The sequence below is a fragment of the Meles meles genome, chromosome 1 (genome assembly GCF_922984935.1).
Source record: "Meles meles chromosome 1, mMelMel3.1 paternal haplotype, whole genome shotgun sequence".
NCBI lineage: Eukaryota > Metazoa > Chordata > Mammalia > Carnivora > Mustelidae > Meles > Meles meles.
The window spans coordinates 118,293,430-118,313,389 of record NC_060066.1 but is presented as its reverse complement, the minus strand read 5'-3'; the positions used below and the strand labels follow the sequence as shown (position 1 = coordinate 118,313,389).

At 40.4% G+C, this 19,960-nt stretch overlaps 1 protein-coding gene, 1 long non-coding RNA gene and 1 pseudogene across 6 annotated transcripts in view; 2 read left to right on the top strand and 1 right to left on the bottom strand.

The window, feature by feature from the left end:
* Positions 1–5,095, top strand: part of MAGI3 (membrane associated guanylate kinase, WW and PDZ domain containing 3) — a 233,105-nt gene extending 228,010 nt beyond the window's left edge. For 2 of the 3 annotated variants that reach the window (XM_045999923.1, XM_045999914.1), the window contains 2 exons: positions 1,685–1,823; positions 3,258–5,095. In XM_045999923.1, coding sequence (XP_045855879.1) covers positions 1,685–1,823; positions 3,258–4,378 — 1,260 coding nt within the window. In that variant the 3' untranslated portion in view covers positions 4,379–5,095. Of the gene's footprint in view, positions 1–1,684; positions 1,824–2,568; positions 2,660–3,257 lie in introns of all 3 variants that reach the window. The other variant, XM_045999933.1, reaches the window with a different exon arrangement.
* On the top strand, positions 873–1,043 carry LOC123927743 (annotated as a pseudogene).
* LOC123938511 lies at positions 1,832–10,989 on the bottom strand. 3 transcript variants are annotated; one of them, XR_006817729.1, is made up of 5 exons: positions 8,541–10,989; positions 7,829–7,940; positions 4,269–4,379; positions 2,202–2,330; positions 1,832–2,088 (listed from the first exon to the last, which is right to left on the bottom strand). It is a non-coding gene; the product is annotated as an uncharacterized LOC123938511 (long non-coding RNA). The 3 variants fall into 3 exon arrangements; XR_006817728.1 differs by having other exon boundaries at positions 8,561–10,989; XR_006817727.1 differs by having other exon boundaries at positions 7,829–10,989.
* Between the last annotated feature and the right edge of the window lie 8,971 nt (positions 10,990–19,960).

Below are 19,960 nucleotides of genomic sequence, written 5' to 3'. Positions count from 1 at the left end.
CAGGATTTTATACCCCGTACTGACTTATCATGTGTATTTCCTCATGCAAATAATTTTTCTTCAGTCACTTATTAGGAAAATCTGAGTATTGACTTTGTCTCACATATATTCTAGATACAAGCTTGTGTATTAATTATATGTATATGTTTATTAATTATATGTATATGACTTTTTCCATCCTATTATTTATCATTTTATTTAAAGATCTTTTTCCTACTATGTTAAATCCATCTATCTTATTTGATATTCTCCATTTCTTCTCCCATAAACATGCAGCAAAACAATCTCTCTTTTTTCTCATAGTTGACTTGACATTTTTTGCAGTGTAGAGAGTGGGGTCCAGCCTCAGATGAATCTTCCTCCTAATGCACTTGAAGTCTTTTTTGGCAAGATGGGGAGATAGAGAACTTGAAAAGTAACATTTGTCTCTGTTTGGTGTGTAATCAGGTTTCATCTCATTACCTCCCCTGTGCCCCAAGAGGTGGGTGCTGATATTGTCCCCACTTAACAGGGAGGAAACCCTGTTAAGCCCTGTTAAGCCCACCCGGCCAATAGGAGGTAGACCCAGGAATGAACCACAGACGCCAAAGCCCAGCTTCCTGGCCACTGTGCTTCGCACGGTCTGTGGATACAGACTTCCCCCGGCCTCTGTTATATAATTATTGGGTCATCTTTTGTTGTGTTATTTCTGGATCGTTTCAGTAAGCTCTTATAAATATTTGAGCTTCTTGGAATTTCAGTAGTTTTCCACTGTTCAGTTTTTCTCTTTTGAAGCCGGTACCTTTTGCATGCTTGTCACCTTGAGACATATTTTTAAATCACTACCATTGTTATCATTAATCAGGTCCTTTGCCAAAAATTTTGACTCATCTAGCTTTGCGCAGTGGCAGTATCGTAGCCAATGAGGTTTATCCGAGGCGCGATTATTGCTAATTGAAAAATTTTGACTCATCTATATTATCCCTTTTTTTTTTAATAACTAAACAGCATTTCTAGTATACAGCAGTGATACTAACATCTTTTTCTGATCCCCCTTTTTCTGTTTCGTAGGAAAATCATTTTACATTAAAGTCATGAGCGTAAGCCAGTTACTGGTTTTAAATAAGTATTCATATCAATATATTCTCCAGGCTGTAGTTCGTCAGTTTCCATCTCTGAATATCCCAGTTACCGAATGCCTCGTACATGTACAGGGTGCGTGGGCAACACGAAGGAGCGGGCAGTTCTCCCCACAGGCCCAGAAAGGCTTCAAAGATGAGGAGCCCAGATTTTAGAAAATAAATGCAAGATTCAGGTCAAGTTGTAAAGTACCCTTCACAGGTAGATCATTCAGTGACAGGCGCTGTGATCCACAGTATCTTGTGGATCATAGTGAACTTACCTCTGGTGGCACTTACTTATCCTTTGGTGGAAAACTTAGAATCTGATCTGTGATTTCAAGGGGCCCGGACCCCATTTACTAGTCACATAAAACTTTCTCCAGCAGGATTTCTAGAGTAAAGAAAGCCGACCACTGTCTCTTCCGAGGGCTGCCCTCTGTCCACACATCATTGGCCTTAGCACGATAGCACTGTGTACAAGTTACACGTCTGACAATGAGCAAGCTTGGGTGGCTCCAGAGCAGACAGAGCAGCAGAGAGTAAGGATGCATAGTTTCATGTTCCTGTGAATGTTCCCTCTCTAGGTGGGTGACCAGATTGTCGAAATCAATGGAGAGCCTACGCAAGGCATCACACATACTCGAGCAATTGAGCTCATTCAGGCCGGTGGAAATAAAGTTCTTCTGCTTTTGAGGCCAGGAACTGGCTTGATACCTGACCACGGTAAGTCACGTAGCTCACCTGGAGCCGGAGGTGGCCGGGGTGTTAGAGAGGGGGCAACAGCAGGAAAGAAAGCTCTGGCGGAAGGGGAGAGAGGGTTTACTGGCTAGTTCAGAGGTAAACAGCAGAGCCATCTGAAACTAGTTACACAGCAGAGTTATTATAATACTGCAGAATCAGTGCCTTCGGGCCTGATTGTTTTGTTGGGATGGAATTTGTGAAGCAGTTTCCACAGGAAACATGTAGTTGCTTTTGTAGAGAAATGTGCCTGTTAAAAAAAACAAGGATAGGGGAAGCAAGTGATACATTTGAAATCTCTTCAAATGCTAAGAACTTTAGGCTTTTCTGGTCACTTGTCGAAAACACGTTACTGTGGCCCACCTGGGGTCAGGGAGTCCGATGTGGGACCACGTCTGGACTCCGGTGCTGATCCTCAGCTTCCCGGGTTTCACTGCAAGGTTCTGAAGTATCACAGGATTTGCAGCTCAAGGTTGAATCACGCGCACTAGCCTAGAAGTAGAGTACCACACAGGTTCCTCCCCCCAACCCCCAGAGCTATTGAGGGACAAGTCCAGACATGACCTCCTACAGTCCCCTCCAGCCTGTAATTCTTTGACTGTGTGATCTTCCACCACCCGCTTGTAAAACCCTACGTTCCCAGTGACATCTTTGCTAACTGCGCTGTGATTTTTTTTTTTTTTTTTTTTTTTTTTTACATAGTCCTAGGCTTTTTCTCTTCCTTCTTCAGGTTTGGCTCCTTCCGGTCTGTGCTCCTACGTGAAACCTGAGCAACATTAAGGCTTTCAGGGCTTTTCTTGGTCTTTCCTTAAAAAGACTTGGTAAATTTGCATGTCTTGTAAATCACTTCCTTCTTTTTTTTTTCTGTTTAATTAAAAATGCTATTAAATACATCACTTTCTATCTTCTGCACTTTTTAGTTCCCTTTGACATTAAATTTGACAGCTTAATGCTAGAAAATTATTGACAAATGCCCACGAAACCTCGTTCTGGCTACCACAGTTGGGTCTCCTTTACTAGTGATTTTGGCGTAGCTGTAAGCTGTATCCTTTGATAACAGCCAAATTAGTAAGCTTCCTGGACCAAGTAATTTGGTTTTTCTTATTTCTTCTAAGTTTTTTATTGGGCGTTACTACTTACCATATATGATGTATAAATTCTTCGTATCACGTATTATACATAAATGATTGGAAGAATGACTGTTACTGTGTGTATTTAAACAGCCTACGAGTACAACCACCTTGTGTACAAGCACAGCTGTCTGTGTATATGGCCCGCCTTTATCGGGTACGCTCAGCGTATATACTCAGACTATTTGAGCCGTTAGTCCAATTCAAAGGGCTGTCAGAGTTCAAAACTTAGAGTTTCTCTTTATAATTCTAAAGTCTAATAATGTCCCACTCAAATCCCTCTTTGCAGGTGATTGGGATGTTAATACTCCTTTGTCTTCAAATGTGATTTATGACGAGCAGCCACCATTTCCCCCATCTTCCCACTCTGCTTCCGTATTTGAGGAGTTTCCCGCGCCAGTAATTGAAGAATCTTTGATGAGAGGTCAGATATATGAAAGGACAGAGGAATTAAAGGATGGTGTGCCTGAAAAGAAAAGCACTTTAAATGAAAATCTGTCTGATAGAAAGCAGCAGTCTTTTCTCCAGAAAAATGTGAATAAAAGGGATCCATCCAGCAGTCATGGGCAGAGTGACAAGAAAAACCTCTTCAGAGTAGAAAACGGTGTCACACAAAGAGGCAGATCTGCTAGTCCCAGAAAGCCCGCCAGCCGACACGCAGAAGAACATTCAGACCGGCTTCCTAGTCCTCTACCAGCTGACCCCAAAAGAAGACCCAGAGATCGATCACTCAGCCCCAGGAAAGGGGACAAGAAAGGGGGGCAGATGGACACCAGGGCAGGTTCGGGACAGGATCACTGCGGAAGAAGCAGAGGACGGTCTTCCAGCCCAAAGAAGCAGCAAAAGCCTGAAGGAAACAAAGGCCGAGTCAACACCGAAGCCAGATTATCAGAGTCTGAGGGTCAGAGAGGAGGGGGCCGTGCGAGGGATGGGGCCGAGCAGATCTCCGAGGGCAGAGAAGAATCAGGTGTTGTCCAGAAAGACACAAAGCAGAGCCAGTCTGGAAAAAACAGAACACGGTCTCCAGAGAAAAAAAGCAAGAGAACGGAGGAAAAGTCTCTCCCATCCAAAAAGACTAGTACTGCCGCTGGTAGAGTATTATCTGACCGGGAGAAAGGAAAGAAGGCGACCTTAGGAGAGACAAGTTCCAGCAAAGAGAAGCCAGGAGAAAATGCCAGAATATCAGAAAAGAAGCTGAAGCAGGATCCTGAAGAAAGGATGGTTTTAAACAAAACCCCAGCTCCCCGAGGAAAAGAACAAGACGCAGCCGACAGAACCAGAGAGAGCGGAGGGTTCCAACCTGAGAGCGCTTCTCCCATTAAGAAAACACCCATAACTCCGGGGCCCTGGAAGGTTCCAAGTGCACACAAAGCTGCAGGCACTACCGGTATGGCCGAGAAACGGCTGTGACCTTTGGTATAAAACAAAGAAAAAAGTTGTAATCTTTTCTTACTGAAAAATGGCACTTTTCCAAAACAGAACCCCAAAAAGTCATTTTTGCAGAAATTCTGAAGCACACGCATTTTAATTTGAGCATCCTGTTAGCCAGGCTGCATGAAGGGCCTCAGGACCGCCGTGAGCCAACTGTCCCGGGGCAGCCACCCTTCCGCGTGCAGCTGACCTGCCTGCTCCTGGGGGGCCCAGCCCGCCTCCGTGGGTGTCCCCACCCACACGTGCGGTCCGAACTCGATACCTGTGCCAAGTTATCTACTGTTTGATGTCTCTTTTATCTGTCTCACTCAGCTATTTCCACAGGAATGAAAAAACTAGGTTTGGCTTGGAAGTTGATATCCTCAGTAGCATGCTGCATGTTTACAGAGAGACACATTGGAGTCCTTGCAGAAGAAGGACCTGTTAACTCATCATTAAACATGGCAGTTTCCTCTTCTACCAGCTCCTGGTATGGCCCAGGCCCAGCTTAAAAATGAAACTCCAAAACATCACTACTGAAAAGAAAAACAAAATGGAGTCAGAAAGCGACACTCTCTTCAGGTTTTTAATTCGGCTGGATCAGATATTCCAAGTAACTTAAAGATACTACTTACAATCAGATGTTTAAAATGAGCTAGTGCTTTAGGCAATGAAGAGTTCCCCTCCTGCTGTATTATCCAGCCCTGATGTGGTCGTAGCATCTCAGGTCACCCTTTTCCTTCAGTTTATTTCGTTACGAAACCAGAAAGAAGCATGTGGAAATACTGCTTACTGCTGTTCAGAGAAAAACTGCCAGGTTTCTATTTCTGGATGTTTGGGTTGGACCTCCTACTACTCATTCGTTAGTCGTTACTACATAATGCATACGTGAAGAGTCAAAACATGGTACAGATTGTGAGGGCCTCGAGCACCAAGCAGTTTCACAGATACAGGACCCGGCCTCCGACAGCAGCTGTCCAAGCTCAGGTGTTTCGAAGCAGAACCTGTGTTCAGACCTGCTCAGCAAGAGGACAGGCGTGGCAGTAGACAGCCCTTGCTAGATCTGATTTCGTTTTAGTTTCTAGCTACAGTAACTTATTTTAAAAAAAACAAGAAAGGGAGACTAGACATCTGCTTAGCTTGTACATTTTCAGAATTCTTTTTAAAAGTCTAAGCAAAGATGTTTGTTGGGAGGGTAGAGACCGTTTTTAGCTCCATAAAAGAGATCGAGGATTTTCAGGCCCCAGAAGCACCATTCGGTAGCAGCAATGAATAAAGGACCGATCTCAGAACACAACCATTTTATAGCGTATTCGAACACACCTGTTCCATCACCCGGGTTCATCTTGTTCTTGTGAAACATGGTACGTCCAGGCCCTGTCCTCTCAGAGTCCAACTGTGAAAGTCTTTAATGTACCAACTGAAGCCACCCTTATAGCTGAGACATGCCTCCCCAGAGTGAGATTTCTGAAATCCCCTTTCAATCAGAACTATATTTACCCACCTCTTGTAACTACTTGAATAGAGAAAAATTAGGAGACTTGATCCATGCTAAGAATTTAGCACCACAGAAATGATTTATTTTCCCTATAGTCCACAATTAGTGATAAAAATCCTATTTTTATTGTTAACTGTGACATAACTCTGATGTCATATGTTGTCAGTCTGATGTGGCTCTTTTCTTTCTACGTAACCCGTCACTGTACTGATTATATACCGACTTAGCAATGTGGCCTTGGAATGCTAAGCAAAATATGGATGTACTGGTTGTAAATGTTTATATATTGTACAGTACCTTTATATATACACCTGAGGTTCTGATTAGAGAAAGAGATCTGTAAATTGCTCGTTATTTTTTATATAGATATTAAAAAAGAAACAAAAACAAAAATCTGTTTATGGCCTGCATTTCTTTGTCTGTCAGGCTTATTTAATGTTGTTTTCCCTTTATGGGGCTAATTGCTATCACAGTCTGAGTCCTCAAATAGATTTTGTTCCTCCAAGTGAGGAATGTTCAAAATCCTACAATCAGGAAGACTCAGAATGATGACTTTTCCTTTTATCTGTATGTAAACCTTGAAATTGTCATTATGCCTGTTCACTGTAAAGAAAATAGCTTTGCATAAATAATTTGCTACCCCTCCAAAATCTTTTCCTACACTGTCGGAGAGAAAAGGACTTGTCCGATGGGAAGTTCAGTGAGTAGACCTTGCTAATGGATAGAGTAGTGTTACCGTAAGGTCACAAAAATTTTTCATCAGACTGTGGCATTTCAGCAGTAAGTCATTTCATTTACTATAGGTTACACTTACTTTCAGAATGAAGTGTTTTGACGTGGGTTTCATTTCATTTTTGGTGTGATTGAGGCCCGAAACCTATTTCACACCCATAGTTATTTTACTCTTGCAGGTAAACATAAAGCCCTACCATTGCATGAACTCACACTGAAAGTGAAACCCGAGCCCCACAGTGGAGCTCCGTGCCATGGCAAAGGCTGTAGGAAGTGGCACCAGAATAGCTTGGGTGGACCTGTCTTTTCATGGAGTTCTGGGATGCTAGTGCATTGTCTTGCTACCAGTGAGACAATGAGATCCCAGTTGCATCAAACTGTATAAACCAAGTAGAAGTCTCGGACGCAAAAGCATTTGGCTTTTTATTTCTACATGAAAATATCTTGGGTTTCCCCTTTAAATAGATTTTCCCACGTAGGAAAAGCCAGATGCTTTTAAACACATGCACAAATGAAGAATTTCATAGTATGTCCAACATTCAAAGAGAGTGTGGTTTAGAAAAGCAAGGAATCTTCAAATTATTTAAACTGTGTAACAATCTAATGACCTCTACAAAGATGTGTTTAAGCTGAAGCTCAGCCCATAGGTTGCTCCTGCAGAACACTGGTAACTGGTATAAACACAGACTTTTGCACAAAATGTGACGTTTCGCTCTAGAATGAAGACTGTATCAGAGCAACTTTTTACATCATTGTGGCATGCTCCAATGCCTAAGAACTATCTGCGTGTGTTAAACATAACAGGCTGATTTATTCAGGCAGCTCTTTACTGGTCATGCTCTCAAGGTTTATCAGCAACACAACGACTTGTTTAAAGCATGCCATAATTACTACATGAAGTCTGTAATCTCTGCTTTAGTTAACTGAATTAGTTTAAGAGAGCCAGTAACTTGGATCGGTCTTCATTGTTGCTATGCAAGACAGCCTCATGGGAAGAGCGTGATTCTAGCCACGAGAGAACTCTGAATCTTTCTCATCTACACTAAAAATATGAAAACATAGCTAAGTGCTTTAACTTAGGCTAAACCTATGATTTTGACTGAGAATCTTTGGGAATTTGTCTGTTTCACAGTGTTTGCATTAAAGCCAAGCAGAACTATTATTAGCAAATACACAAATCCAGAGGCTTATTTGGTCCTTAATAAACAATCATTTGTTACCTTGAGTAATACCTCATTACAGCTTATATGCTCAGGCATGCTGCAGGGAAGGTATGGAATTATTGCACATTTGTGAAATTCAAACATCCTTATTCAAGATGGACACCAATCACTGCAAGAAGCAAAGGATTACTTTAAATGATTAAACCAGGCAGTACCTGTATACATGAGATTAACTTTGATGAATTTCTCCATAATCCCAACTCATATGCCATACTGGGAATCAGACCCAATTCAGCCCACTATGAGTGTGTAAATCTAAAACATTTCAGAAGTGAATAATTAATTTGGAAGGGCACTGGGCTGTTACTTTTACAGTGCCCGAGTCCACTTACTTATAAATACAATGAACCAAAATACAAAGACCCATGAGCTAATACTGTGATACAATTCTCAATACCACAGAGTGGTATTTTCTACGCATCTCTGAAAGTCAAGGAACCATATGCTCGTCAGGCAAGTGTTTAGTTATTCAACTATACAAAATATTTGGCTTATATTATACATTAGCTATAATGTACATATTTAGGAAATTTCAGGTTGTACGTATATACCAATTTTAAAAGGGATAATTTTTCCTGAAATTATTAAGTGAACAGGTATTTCTCTTAAACTTCAATAATTATTACTATTCCAATTAAATGTATAAATGGCCTGATCTGGCCCTGTTTTTACATCTTGGTTTTGTTTCTCAGTAACAGCTAAATCTTACCAAAGTATATTATAGCTCACTCTTTTTTGGGGGTCAAAATCCCAAGTTCCGGGGTGCCTGGGTGGCTCAGTCAGTCCAGCATCCGACTCTTGATTTCAGCCTATGATCTCAGGGTTGTGGGTTCGGGCCCTGCATCAGGCTCTGCTCTCAGTACGGAGTCGGCTTGTCCTCCTCTCTCTGCTCCTTCTCCTATTCGCACACGCTCTATCTCTAAAATAAATAAAGTCTTAAAAAAATAAAAGCCCAATTTCCTAGAAATTATACAGAGATAAATGAAGCACTAAGGGTTCTCCTGAACCATGAAGTTAGAATCCTTCCATCCTAACAAAAAAAGTTGCATGAACGTAAAGAGTAGACAAAAATTCCCACCCTAAGGGGCTCACATTCTAGTGGTGGGGCAGGGAGGGCAGAAACAACTAGACAAAAAATAAGAGAGGGGAACCTGCAGAGTAGGAAGATCGTCCCTTCCATGTACACACCAAGGCCGCAACTACATACAGCGCAACTCACTTGGAGAATGACCTGACGACTAGCAAAAATCTCTTCCGCTGCTGAAGATACAAAGAAAAAGCCACATTGAGAAGGGTAGGAGGGGCAAGTAAGGAGCCAAATCCTTGGCAGGTGGAAGGACAGTACATGTACAGATGTCTTCCTTGGGGAGGGAAGGGCTCAAACCCCCACATCAGGCACTCCTGCCCCAGCCCCGGGGATTTTTTGTTCTGGGAAGATGAGCCACACACACCACCCCCCACCCTGTAACTCTTTCTTTGAAACTCTAGGGACTTTGAAAATCAGCAGGGCTTAACCAGGGGAAAGCCAGAGGGCTATAGGAAACGAGAACTCTGCTCTTAAAGGGCCCTCCCATCATAGGAGTCCCAGAAGGAGTTAGAGCATAGAGTCCCAAACTGCTGAACACAAAGAGGTCCACGCCAAGACAAATAATTAAAACGTCAAAAATTAAAGAAAGATAAACCTTAAAAGCAGCAAGAGAGGAGGGGAAAATAGGCTCACCTCTTCCCATGATTACAACTAGATAATTATCATATCATCCTAAACGTCCCAGAAATCAAACTGGAGACCGACAGAACAAACCACAACTAAAGGTAGAGAAGAGGCCACATTGAAGAAGGTAGGAGGTAGCTTGGGAGAGAAACTGATCGTGGCTGCCACGGTCACACAGAAGGGCAAGAGACAAACTAGCACACAGGGGAGTACATGGGGAAAGTGAATTCCCATAGCAATTGGCTTGGATTGAGAGGGCCCACATTTTGTCAGTTCTTGCACCAGTGGGGCCTAAAGCCTGGAGTTTTAAAGGTGCGCTTGGCTCAGGGAGAGCTCGGAGAACATTGGGCTGCTCTTGGAGAAAAGCCAGAGCAAACAGCCAGTGGACATGCAATGTGGACACAGTGATCTGAAGAGTACCTGGGGCACACAGTGGGGAGGTTAGTTGCTCACTTGGAGTGTGTCCCAGAGAGAGAGCATTCGTGGAGAGATCCCTCTGGGAACAAAGGCACTGGCGGGTACCATATCTCTCCCCCACACCTCACCAAGCATAGGGCCATCTGCAGGACCCAGTACAGTGCCAACACTCACTATCCCACTGCCTAGACCAAGCTCTGGCCCCCTCCCACGCTTTGGTGGAACTGTTCATACCAATCAGCTTCCCTCAGTCACAGCACCCCAGGCCCCCTCCCTCAGAACACTGGCCCAAACCCCTGCCCACACCACAAAGCTCACAATCTAAGAGTTTTGTAGAGCCTCAGTTCTAGTGGCCGTAGCAATAGTTCACATTTCAGAAGCAGACCAGAGCTTAGCTAGTTAAAACTCACCATATTTAGGCCAGGGTCCAGTACTGCCCATAATAGCCTAAGAGAGCCTCTGCAGATGACTGGCTTGAAGGACAAAGTGGGCATGACACAATAACAGAGCATACACAGCACACATTAGAGACAGTCCCAGAAGCGCCAGGCTCTGGGGAAATCGTACAACACTCCGGAGGGCACGACAGGACCTCTTCTTCGTAAAGCCATTACCCTCAAGAACAGGAGATGTAGCTGTCATTCCTAACACAGAGAAACAATAAAATGAGAAGACAGAGGAATTTATTCCAAATGAAAGAACAGACAAGGCCATGACCTGAGATACAAGCAAAACACACATAAGTAACATGACTGACGGAGAATTTAAACCAATGATCAGAAAGATACTTGCTGGACTTGAGAAAAGACTAGAGGACATCAGTGAGACTATTAACAGAGAGAAGGAGTAATATACCAGAGTTAAAGGGCTTAATAAACAGGGTGAGAAAAAATGCTTGATGGAGTGAGTAAACAGCAAGATGGAAGAAACAGAGAAACAAATAAATGACCTAGAATACAGAGTAATGGAAAGTAATCAAGCTGAACAAGGAGAGAAAAAGAATCATGCACAGTGAGAATAACTTAGGGAACTCAGTGACTCCATCAAACCTAACATTTGTATTGTAGGAATCCCAGAAGAAAAGAGAAACAAAAAAGAGATCAAAGATTTTATTTGAAGAATAGCTGAAAACTTCCCTAATCTGGGAAGGAAAGAGATACCTAGATCCAGGAGGCACAGAGAACCCCCAACAAAATCAACAAAAGCAGATCCACACCAAGACATAACGTAATTAAAATAACAAAATAGAGTAATAAAGAAAAAATATTAAAAGCAGCAAGACAAAAGAAGTCAATAACTTACAAGGGAAACCCCATAAGGCTATCAGTGGATTTTTCGGCACTTTCCAAGCCAGAAAGGAGTGGCATGATGTATTCAAAGTGCTGAATGGGGAAAACTGGCAGCCAAGAACACTCTATCCAGCAAGGCTATCTTTCAGAATAGAAGGAGAGATAAAGAGTTTCCCAGATGGGGCGCCTGGGTGGCTCAGTGGGTAAGCCTCTGCCTTTGGCTCAGGTCATGATCTCAGGGTCCTGGGATCCGGGCCGCATTGGGCTCTCTGCTCAGCAGGGAGCCTGCTTCCCCCTCTCTCTGCCTGCCTCTGCCTAGTTGTGATCTGTCAAGTAAATAAATAAAATCTTAAAAAAAAAAAAGAGTTTCCCAGACAAACAAAAGGAGTTCATGACGAGTAAACCAGCTCCACAACAAACATTAAAGGGGACTCTTTGAGTGAAAAGGAAAGAAATGAGAGTATAAGGCAGAACACACAAGAGTACTAAAAATGAACATTCCAATAAAAAATCAGTCAAGGAACTCACAAAATAAAAGGATGTAAAATCTGATACCATATACCTAAAATACAGGGAGGCAGGGAGTAAAGATGGTTTCAGACTTAAACAACCATCAACTTAATACAGACTGCTAAATGCAGATGTTAAATGCAATCTAATGTAACCATATATCAAAAAGTCACTAATAAACATGCAAAATAAAGAGAAAGAAATCCCACTATATCACCAAAGAAAACCAGCAAACTATGAAAGGGAGAAACACAAGAAAGGACCAGAGAAAAACTACAGAAATAACCCAAAAATGTAACAAAATGGCAATAAATACACATTTATCAATAATTATTTTCAATGTAAATGGACTCAACATTGCTATCAAAAGACACAGGGGGACGGGGCGCCTGGGTGGCTCAGTGGTGGCCCAGGGTCCTGGGATCAAGTCCCGCATCAGGCTCTCTGCTTGGCAGGGAGCCTGCTTCCTCCTCTCTCTCTCTCTCTCTCTGCCTGCCTCTCTGCCTACTTGTGATCTCTCTGTGTCAAATAAATAAATAAAATCTTTAAAAAAAAAAAAAGACACAGGGGGACAGAATGGATTAAAAACAAACAAGACCCATCTATATTCTGCCTTTAAGAGACTAATTTTTAAATCTAAAGTCACCTGCCGATTGAAAGCAAGGGGCTGGAGAAACATCTATCATGCAAATGGATGTCAAAAGAAAGCCTTAGTAGCAATACTTGTTTTGGACAAAATAGACTTTAAAACAAAGACTGTAACAAGAGACAAAGAAGAGCACTATATAATGATGAACAGGACAATTCAACAAGATGATGTAACAATTGTAAATATTTATGCACCCCACACTGGAGCACCCAAATACATAAAATAGTTAATAACAAACTTCAAGGAACTAATCAATAATATTACAAATATAGTAGGAGACTTTAGCGCCCCACTTACATCAATGGACAGATCATTTAAACAGAAAATCAACAAGGAAATAATGGCTTTAATGATACCCTGGGACATACGGATTTAACAGATATATTCAGAACATTCCACCCTAAAACAGCAGAATACACATTCTTTTCAAGTGCACATGGAACATTGTCTAGAACAGATCACATATTAAGCCAAAAAACAAACTACAAAAATTCAAAAAGATCAACATCATATCATGCATCTGAACACAAAGGCCAGCATTACTCGTGATAAAAACCCTCTACAAAGTAGGTCTAGAAGGAACATACCTCAACATAATAAAGGCCGTATGTGAAAAACCCACAGCTGACATCATACTCATGGGGAAAAACTGACAGCCTTCCCCCTAAGGTCAGGAACAAGACAAGGATGTCCACAGTCACTACTTTTATTCAACACAGTGCTAGAAGTCCCAGCCACGGTACTCAGAAAACAAAAAGAAACAAAAGGCATTCATATCAGTAAGGGAGAAGTAAAACTTCTACTATTTGCAGATGACAAGATACTCTATATCGAAAACCTGAGAGACTCCACCAAAAAACTGCTGGAACTGATAAATGAATGCAGTAAAGTCACAGCATACAAAATCCACATACAGAAATCTGCTGAATTTCTATATGCCAATAATGAAGCAGCAGCAATTTCTTTCGAAAATCACATTTACAACTGCACCCAAAATAACAGTGTACCTAAGAATAAACATAATCTAAGAGGTGAAAGACATGTACTCTGTACAAGACTTATACACAAAGAAATGGAAAGACATTCCCTGTTCATGGACTGAAAGAACAAATATTGTTAAAATATCTACTACCCAAAGGAACCTACACTTCTAATGCAATCCCTGTCAAAATACAAACAGCATTTTTTTAAAGAACTAGAACAAACAATCCTAAAACTTATATGGAACCACAAAAGACCCTAAATAGCCAAAGCAATCTTGAAAGGCAAAGCTGAAGGCATTATAATACTGGACTTCAAGTTATATTACAAAGTTGTAATGATCAAAACAATATGGTACTGGCACAAAAACAGACACAGATCAACAGAGCAGAATAGAAAACCCAGAAATAAACCCTCAACTATATGGTCAATTAATCTGTGACAAGGCAGGAAAGAATATCCAATGGGAAAAACACAGTCTCTTCAACAGTGTTAGGAAGACTAAAGAGCAACATGTAAAAGAATTCAACTGGACCACTTACTCACATCATACACAAAAATAAATTCAAAGTGGATTACAGACCGAAATGTGAGATCTGAAACCAAAAAAGTCCTAGAAGAACACAGGCAGTAACCTCTTTAACATCGGCTGTAGCAACATCTTTCTAGACGTGTCTCCTGAAGCAAAAGAAACAAAAGCAAAAATAAACTATTGGCCAAAATTAACAAGACAGTGAACAACGTGTGTTGGAGAGGATGTGGAGAAAGGGGAACCCTATACTGTTTTTTTGTTGTTTTTTGTTGTTGTTGTTCAAATAGCAATGTTTAGTTGTACAACACATAAAGTCTAGCAACATTCATACAACCAGTTGGAGTGTCTGTTGGCTTGTTTTCAATTGGGAAATTTAAACATAATGTCACCCAAAGGATGGCTGGGACTGGTAACATTTAAGAAATGGGTCGTTCTTGCATCCCCTAGGCTTGGGCCTCTTGCTCCATCAGACTTAGTTGTAGATGAATGGCCCACAAGTCACCAGCCTTTGAGAAAGGAGTGTCCAGGTAGAGATGGCGTGGGTGGGCGGGGGAGTGGGGAGAATCCCATAAAGACATAGTATGTGGGGCAGTGGCAGCCAACATTTGCAAACATTCATGCATCTGATGGGGGGCTTTTGCATCTATTGGTGGGAACACAAACATTCATGCATCTGTTGGTGGGAATGCAAGTTGGTGCAGCCACTTAGGAAAACAGTGTGGAGATTCCTTAAGAAATTAAAAGTAGAGCTTCCCTATGACCCTGCAATTGCACTACTGGGTATTTACCCCAAAGATACAGATGTAGTGAAAAGAAGGGCCATCTGTACCCCAATGTTCATAGCAGCAATGGCCACGGTTGCCAAACTGTGGAAAGAACCAAGATGCCCTTCAACAGATGAATGGATAAGGAAGATGTACTCCATATACACTATGGAGTATTATGCCTCCATCAGACAGGATGAATACCCAACTTTTGTATCAACATGGACAGGACTGGAAGAGATTATGCTGAGTGAAATAAGTCAAGCAGAGAGAGTCAATTATCATATGGCTTCACTTATTTGTGGAGCATAAGGAATAACACAGCGGACATGGGGAGATGGAGAGGAGAAGGGAGTTGAGGGAAATTGGAGGGGGAGATGAACCATGAGAGACTATAGACTCTGAAAAACAATCTGAGGGTTTTGGGGCGCCTGGGTGGCTCAGTGGATTAAGCCGCTGCCTTCGGCTCAGGTCATGATCTCAGGGTCTTGGGATCGAGCCCTGCATCAGGCTCTCTGCTCCGCAGGGAGCCTGCTTCCTCCTCTCTCTCTGCCTGCCTCTCTGCCTACTTGTGATCTCTCTCTCTGTCAAATAAATAAATAAAATCTTTAAAAAAAAAAAAAAACAATCTGAGGGTTTTGAAGGGGCAGGGGGTGGGAAGTTGGATGAGCCTGGTGGTGGGTATTATGGAGGGCACGTATTGCACGGAGCACTGGGTGTTGTGCATAAACAATGAATTCTGGTACACTGAAAAGAAATTTAAAAAATTAAAAATTAAAAAAAATAAAAATTAAAAAATAAATTATTGGGACTTCCTTGAAATAAAAAGCTTCTACGCAGTGAAGGAAACAATCAATAAATCTAAAAGGCAATCTACAGATGGGAAAATATATTTGCAAATGATAGAGCCAATTAAGAGTTAGTATCCAAAATATATAAGGAACTTATAAAACCTAACACCCAAAACACACATAATCCAATTTAAAAATGGGCAGAAGAGGGGCACCTGAGTGGCTCAGTCGTTAAGTGGCTGCCTTCGGCTCAGGTCATGATCCCAGAGTCCTGGGATCGAGTCCCGCATCGGGCTCTCTGCTTGGCAGGGAGCCTGCTTCCTCCTCTCTCTCTGCCTGCCTCTCTGCCTACTTGTGATATCTCTCTGTCAAATAAATAAATAAAAAAAATCTTTAAAAAAAAAAAATGGGCAGAAGATATGAACAGACACTTCTCCAAAGAAGACATATAGATGGCCCACAGACACATGAAAATACACTCAACATCACTCATCATCAGGGAAATTCAAATCAAAACTACAATGAGATATCACCTCAAACTCCTCAGAATGGCTAAAATCAACACAAGAAACAAGAGGTATTGGTGAGGATGTGGAGAAAAAGAACCCTTGTTGCACTGTTGGGAATGCAAACTGGTGTAGCCACTCTGGAAAACAGGATGGAGATTCCTCAAAAAGTTAAAAATAGAACTACCCTATGATTCAGCAGTTGCACTAGTGGGCATTTACCCAAAGAATATCAAAACACTGGGGGACCTGGGTGGCTCAGTCAGTTAAACATCTGACTTCAGCTCAGGTCATGATTTCAGGGTCCTGGGATTGAGCCCTTCATCAGGCTCCCCACTCAGTAGGAAGTCTACTTGTCCCTCTCCATCTCCCCCTCCCCCAGCTTGTGCTCTCTCTCTCTCTCAAATAAAATCTTTAAAAAAATCAAAACACTAATGCAAAGGGATATATGCACCCCAATGTTTATAGCAGCACTATTTATAAGAGCCAAGATTGATGAATGGATAAAAAAGATGTGGTGTAAACACACACACACACACACACACACACACACACACACACACACATACATACAATGGAATATTATTCAGCCATAAGAATGAATGAAATCTTGGGGCACGTGGGTGGTTCAGTCAGTCAAATATCTGCCTTCAGCTCAGTTCATGATTCCAGGATGTGTGCTTTATGGAGAGTCTGTTCCTCCTTCTCCCACCTCCCGCCCCCATTCATGCTCTCTTTCTCACTCTCACTCTCTCAAATAAATAAATAAAAATAAAAAATAAAGAATGCAATCTTGCCGTTTGCAATGGCATGGATGGAGCTAAAGTGTATAATGCCAAATGGAATAACTCAGTCAGAAAAAGATAAATTTGATATTATTTCACTCATATGAAAACAAATGAGCAAAGAGGGGGAAAAAAAAGAGACAAAGAAACAGACTCAACTATAGAGGACAAACTGATGATTACCAGAGGAGAGAGGATGGGTTAAATAGGCAATGGAGATTAAGAAGTCTCTACTTGTGAGGACCACTGGGTAACTAAATTAAAACCTTTTAAAGAAAAAAAAAAAAAAGCAGCAAGAGAAAAGAAACGAGTTACCTACAAGAGAAACCCCACAAGGTCATCAACTGATTTTTTTAGCAGAAACTTTGCATTCCAAAAGCGGGTAGCATGATATATTCAAAGTGCTGAAAGGGAAAAACCTTCAACTAACATATTGTACCCAGAAGGGTCATCATTCAGAATTGAAGGAGAGAGAAATTTTCCCAGACAAACAAAAGTTAAAAGAGTTTATCACCACTAACTGGTCTTACAAGAAATGTTAAAAGGACTTAAGTGGAAAAGGCCAAAACTTTAGTAAAAATTTATGAAAACTAAAACTCACACTGGCAAAAGCAAACATACGTAAAGGTAGCGGATCAATCACTTATAAAATTTGTATGAAGGTAAAAGACAAAAGTACTAAAATCAATTAAATCTACAATAATTAGTTCAGGGATACACAAAATAAAAAGATGTAAAATGTAACACCAAATACATAAAACATGGAGAAGAGGATTGAAAATGTAGTACTTTTAGAATGTGTTTGAACTTAAGTGAACATCAACTTAAAATAGACTCCTGTATATATAGGATGTTATACACAAACCTCATGGCAACCCCAAACCAAAAACCTATAATAAATACACAAAAAATAAAGAGAAAGAAATCTAAGCCTAACACTAAAGAAAATCATCAAATCATAGGAGAAGAGAGCAAAAAAGAAGAATGGGGACAAACCACAAAAATAAATAAATAAATAAAACAAGTAACAAATGGCAATAAGTACATACCTATCAATAACTACTTTAAATGTAAGTGGACTAAATGTTCTAGTCAAAAGACATAGGGTGACTGAATAGATGGGGAAAAAAAAAAGGGACCCATCTATATGTTGCCTAGAAGAGACTCACTTCAGACCTAAAGATACAGACTGAAAGTGAAGAGAAGGAAAAAGATACTCCATGCAAATGGATCCCAAAAAAGCTCGGTAGTAATACTTATATCAGAAAAAATAGACTTTAAAGCAAAAACTATAACAAGAGACAAAGAAGGCATTATGTAATATAAAAAAACTTAAGCCTACAAGAAGATATAACAATTGTAAATATGTACCCAACATAGGAGTACCTAAATATATGAAGCAAATACTAACATAAAAAGGGAGAGACTAACAGTAATGTAATAATACTAGGGGACACCCCACTTCCATCTAAGAGGAAAGTTTATAGCAACACAGCCATACCTTAAAGAATAAGAAAAATCTCAATCTAATCTTACACCTAAACAAATAGAAACAGAAGAACAGATCTTAAAGTCAGTAGAAGGAAGGAAATAATAAAGATCAGCGTTGCAAAAATGGAGACTAAGAAAACAATAGAAAAGATCAATGAAACTAAGAGCTAGTTCTCTAAAAGATGAACAAAACTGATAAAACACTGGACACTCATAAAGAAAAAAAGAGGACCCAAAATCAAAAATGAAAAAGAAGTTACAACTGACACCACAGAAATACAAAACATTACCAAAGACTACTACAAAAAATTATATGCCAACATATTGGACAACCTGCAAACAGTGACAGCCTTATTTCTTCCTTACCAATTGGTAAATACCTTACCAACAGGTAAATACCTAGAAACACACAATCTTCCAAAACTGAGAAGGGAAGAAAAAGATCATTTGAACAGACCAGTTATTAATAATAAATTGAGTCAGTAATCAAAAATCTCCCAACAAACCAAAGTCTAGGACCAGCTGGCTTCACAAGTGAATTCTACCAAACATATAAAATAGAGTTAATACATACCCTTCAACTCTTCCAAAAAAGTTGAAGAAGAAGGAATGCTTCCAAATTCATTCTATAAGACCAGCATTAACCTGATACCAAAAAGAAAAACACTATGAAAAAAGAAAATTACAAGCCAATATCCTTCATGAACATGATACAAAAATCCTCAACAAACTAGTAGAATATTGAATTCAACAATACATTAAAATGATTATTCACCATGATCAAGTGAGATTTATTCCAAGTATGCAGGGATAGTTCGATATCCACAAATCAGCCAACATGATGCATCACGTCAACAAAAATGATTTAAAAAATCATATGATCATCTGGATGGTAGAAAAAGCATTTGATAAAATTCAGCATCCATTCATGATAAAAAACTCTCAAGAATGTGGGGATAGAGGGAACATACCTCAGTAAAATAAAGGCTATATATGAAAAACCCACAGCTGATATCGTACTCAAGCGTAAAAAGCTGAAAGCTTCTCCTCTAAGATCAGAAATGAGACAAGGATATCCACGCTCAACACTTCTATTTAACATAGTACTAGAAGCCCTAGATGCCTTAATCAGTCAAGAAAAAGAAATAAAAGGCATCCAATTGGTAAGGAAGAAATAAAGCTGTCACTGTTTGCAAATGACATAATGCTATATATATAGAAACCCTCAAGACTCCACCAGAAATTTAGAATAAATGAATTCAATAAAGTTGTAAGATACAAAATTAATATACAGAAATATGTTGCATTTCTATACACTAATAATGAGTTGTAAGAGAAATTACAAAAGCAATCTCATTTATAATAGTACCAAGAACAATGAAATACTTAGGAATAAATTTAACCAAGGAGGTGAAAGGTCTGTACTCTGAAAACTATAAGACATTATTAAAGAAATTGAAGATGATACAAATGAAAAGATATGCCATGCTCACATATTGGAAGAATAATATTGTTAAAATGTCCAATACTACCCAAAGCAATCTATAGGTTCAGGGCAATCCCTATCAAAATAGCAAAAGCATTTTTCATAGAGCTAGAATGAATAATCCTAAAACTGGTATGGAACTCCAAAAGTCCCCAAATAGTGAAAGCAATCTTAAGAAAGAAGAACAGGGGTGCCTGGGTGGCTCAGTGGGTTAAAG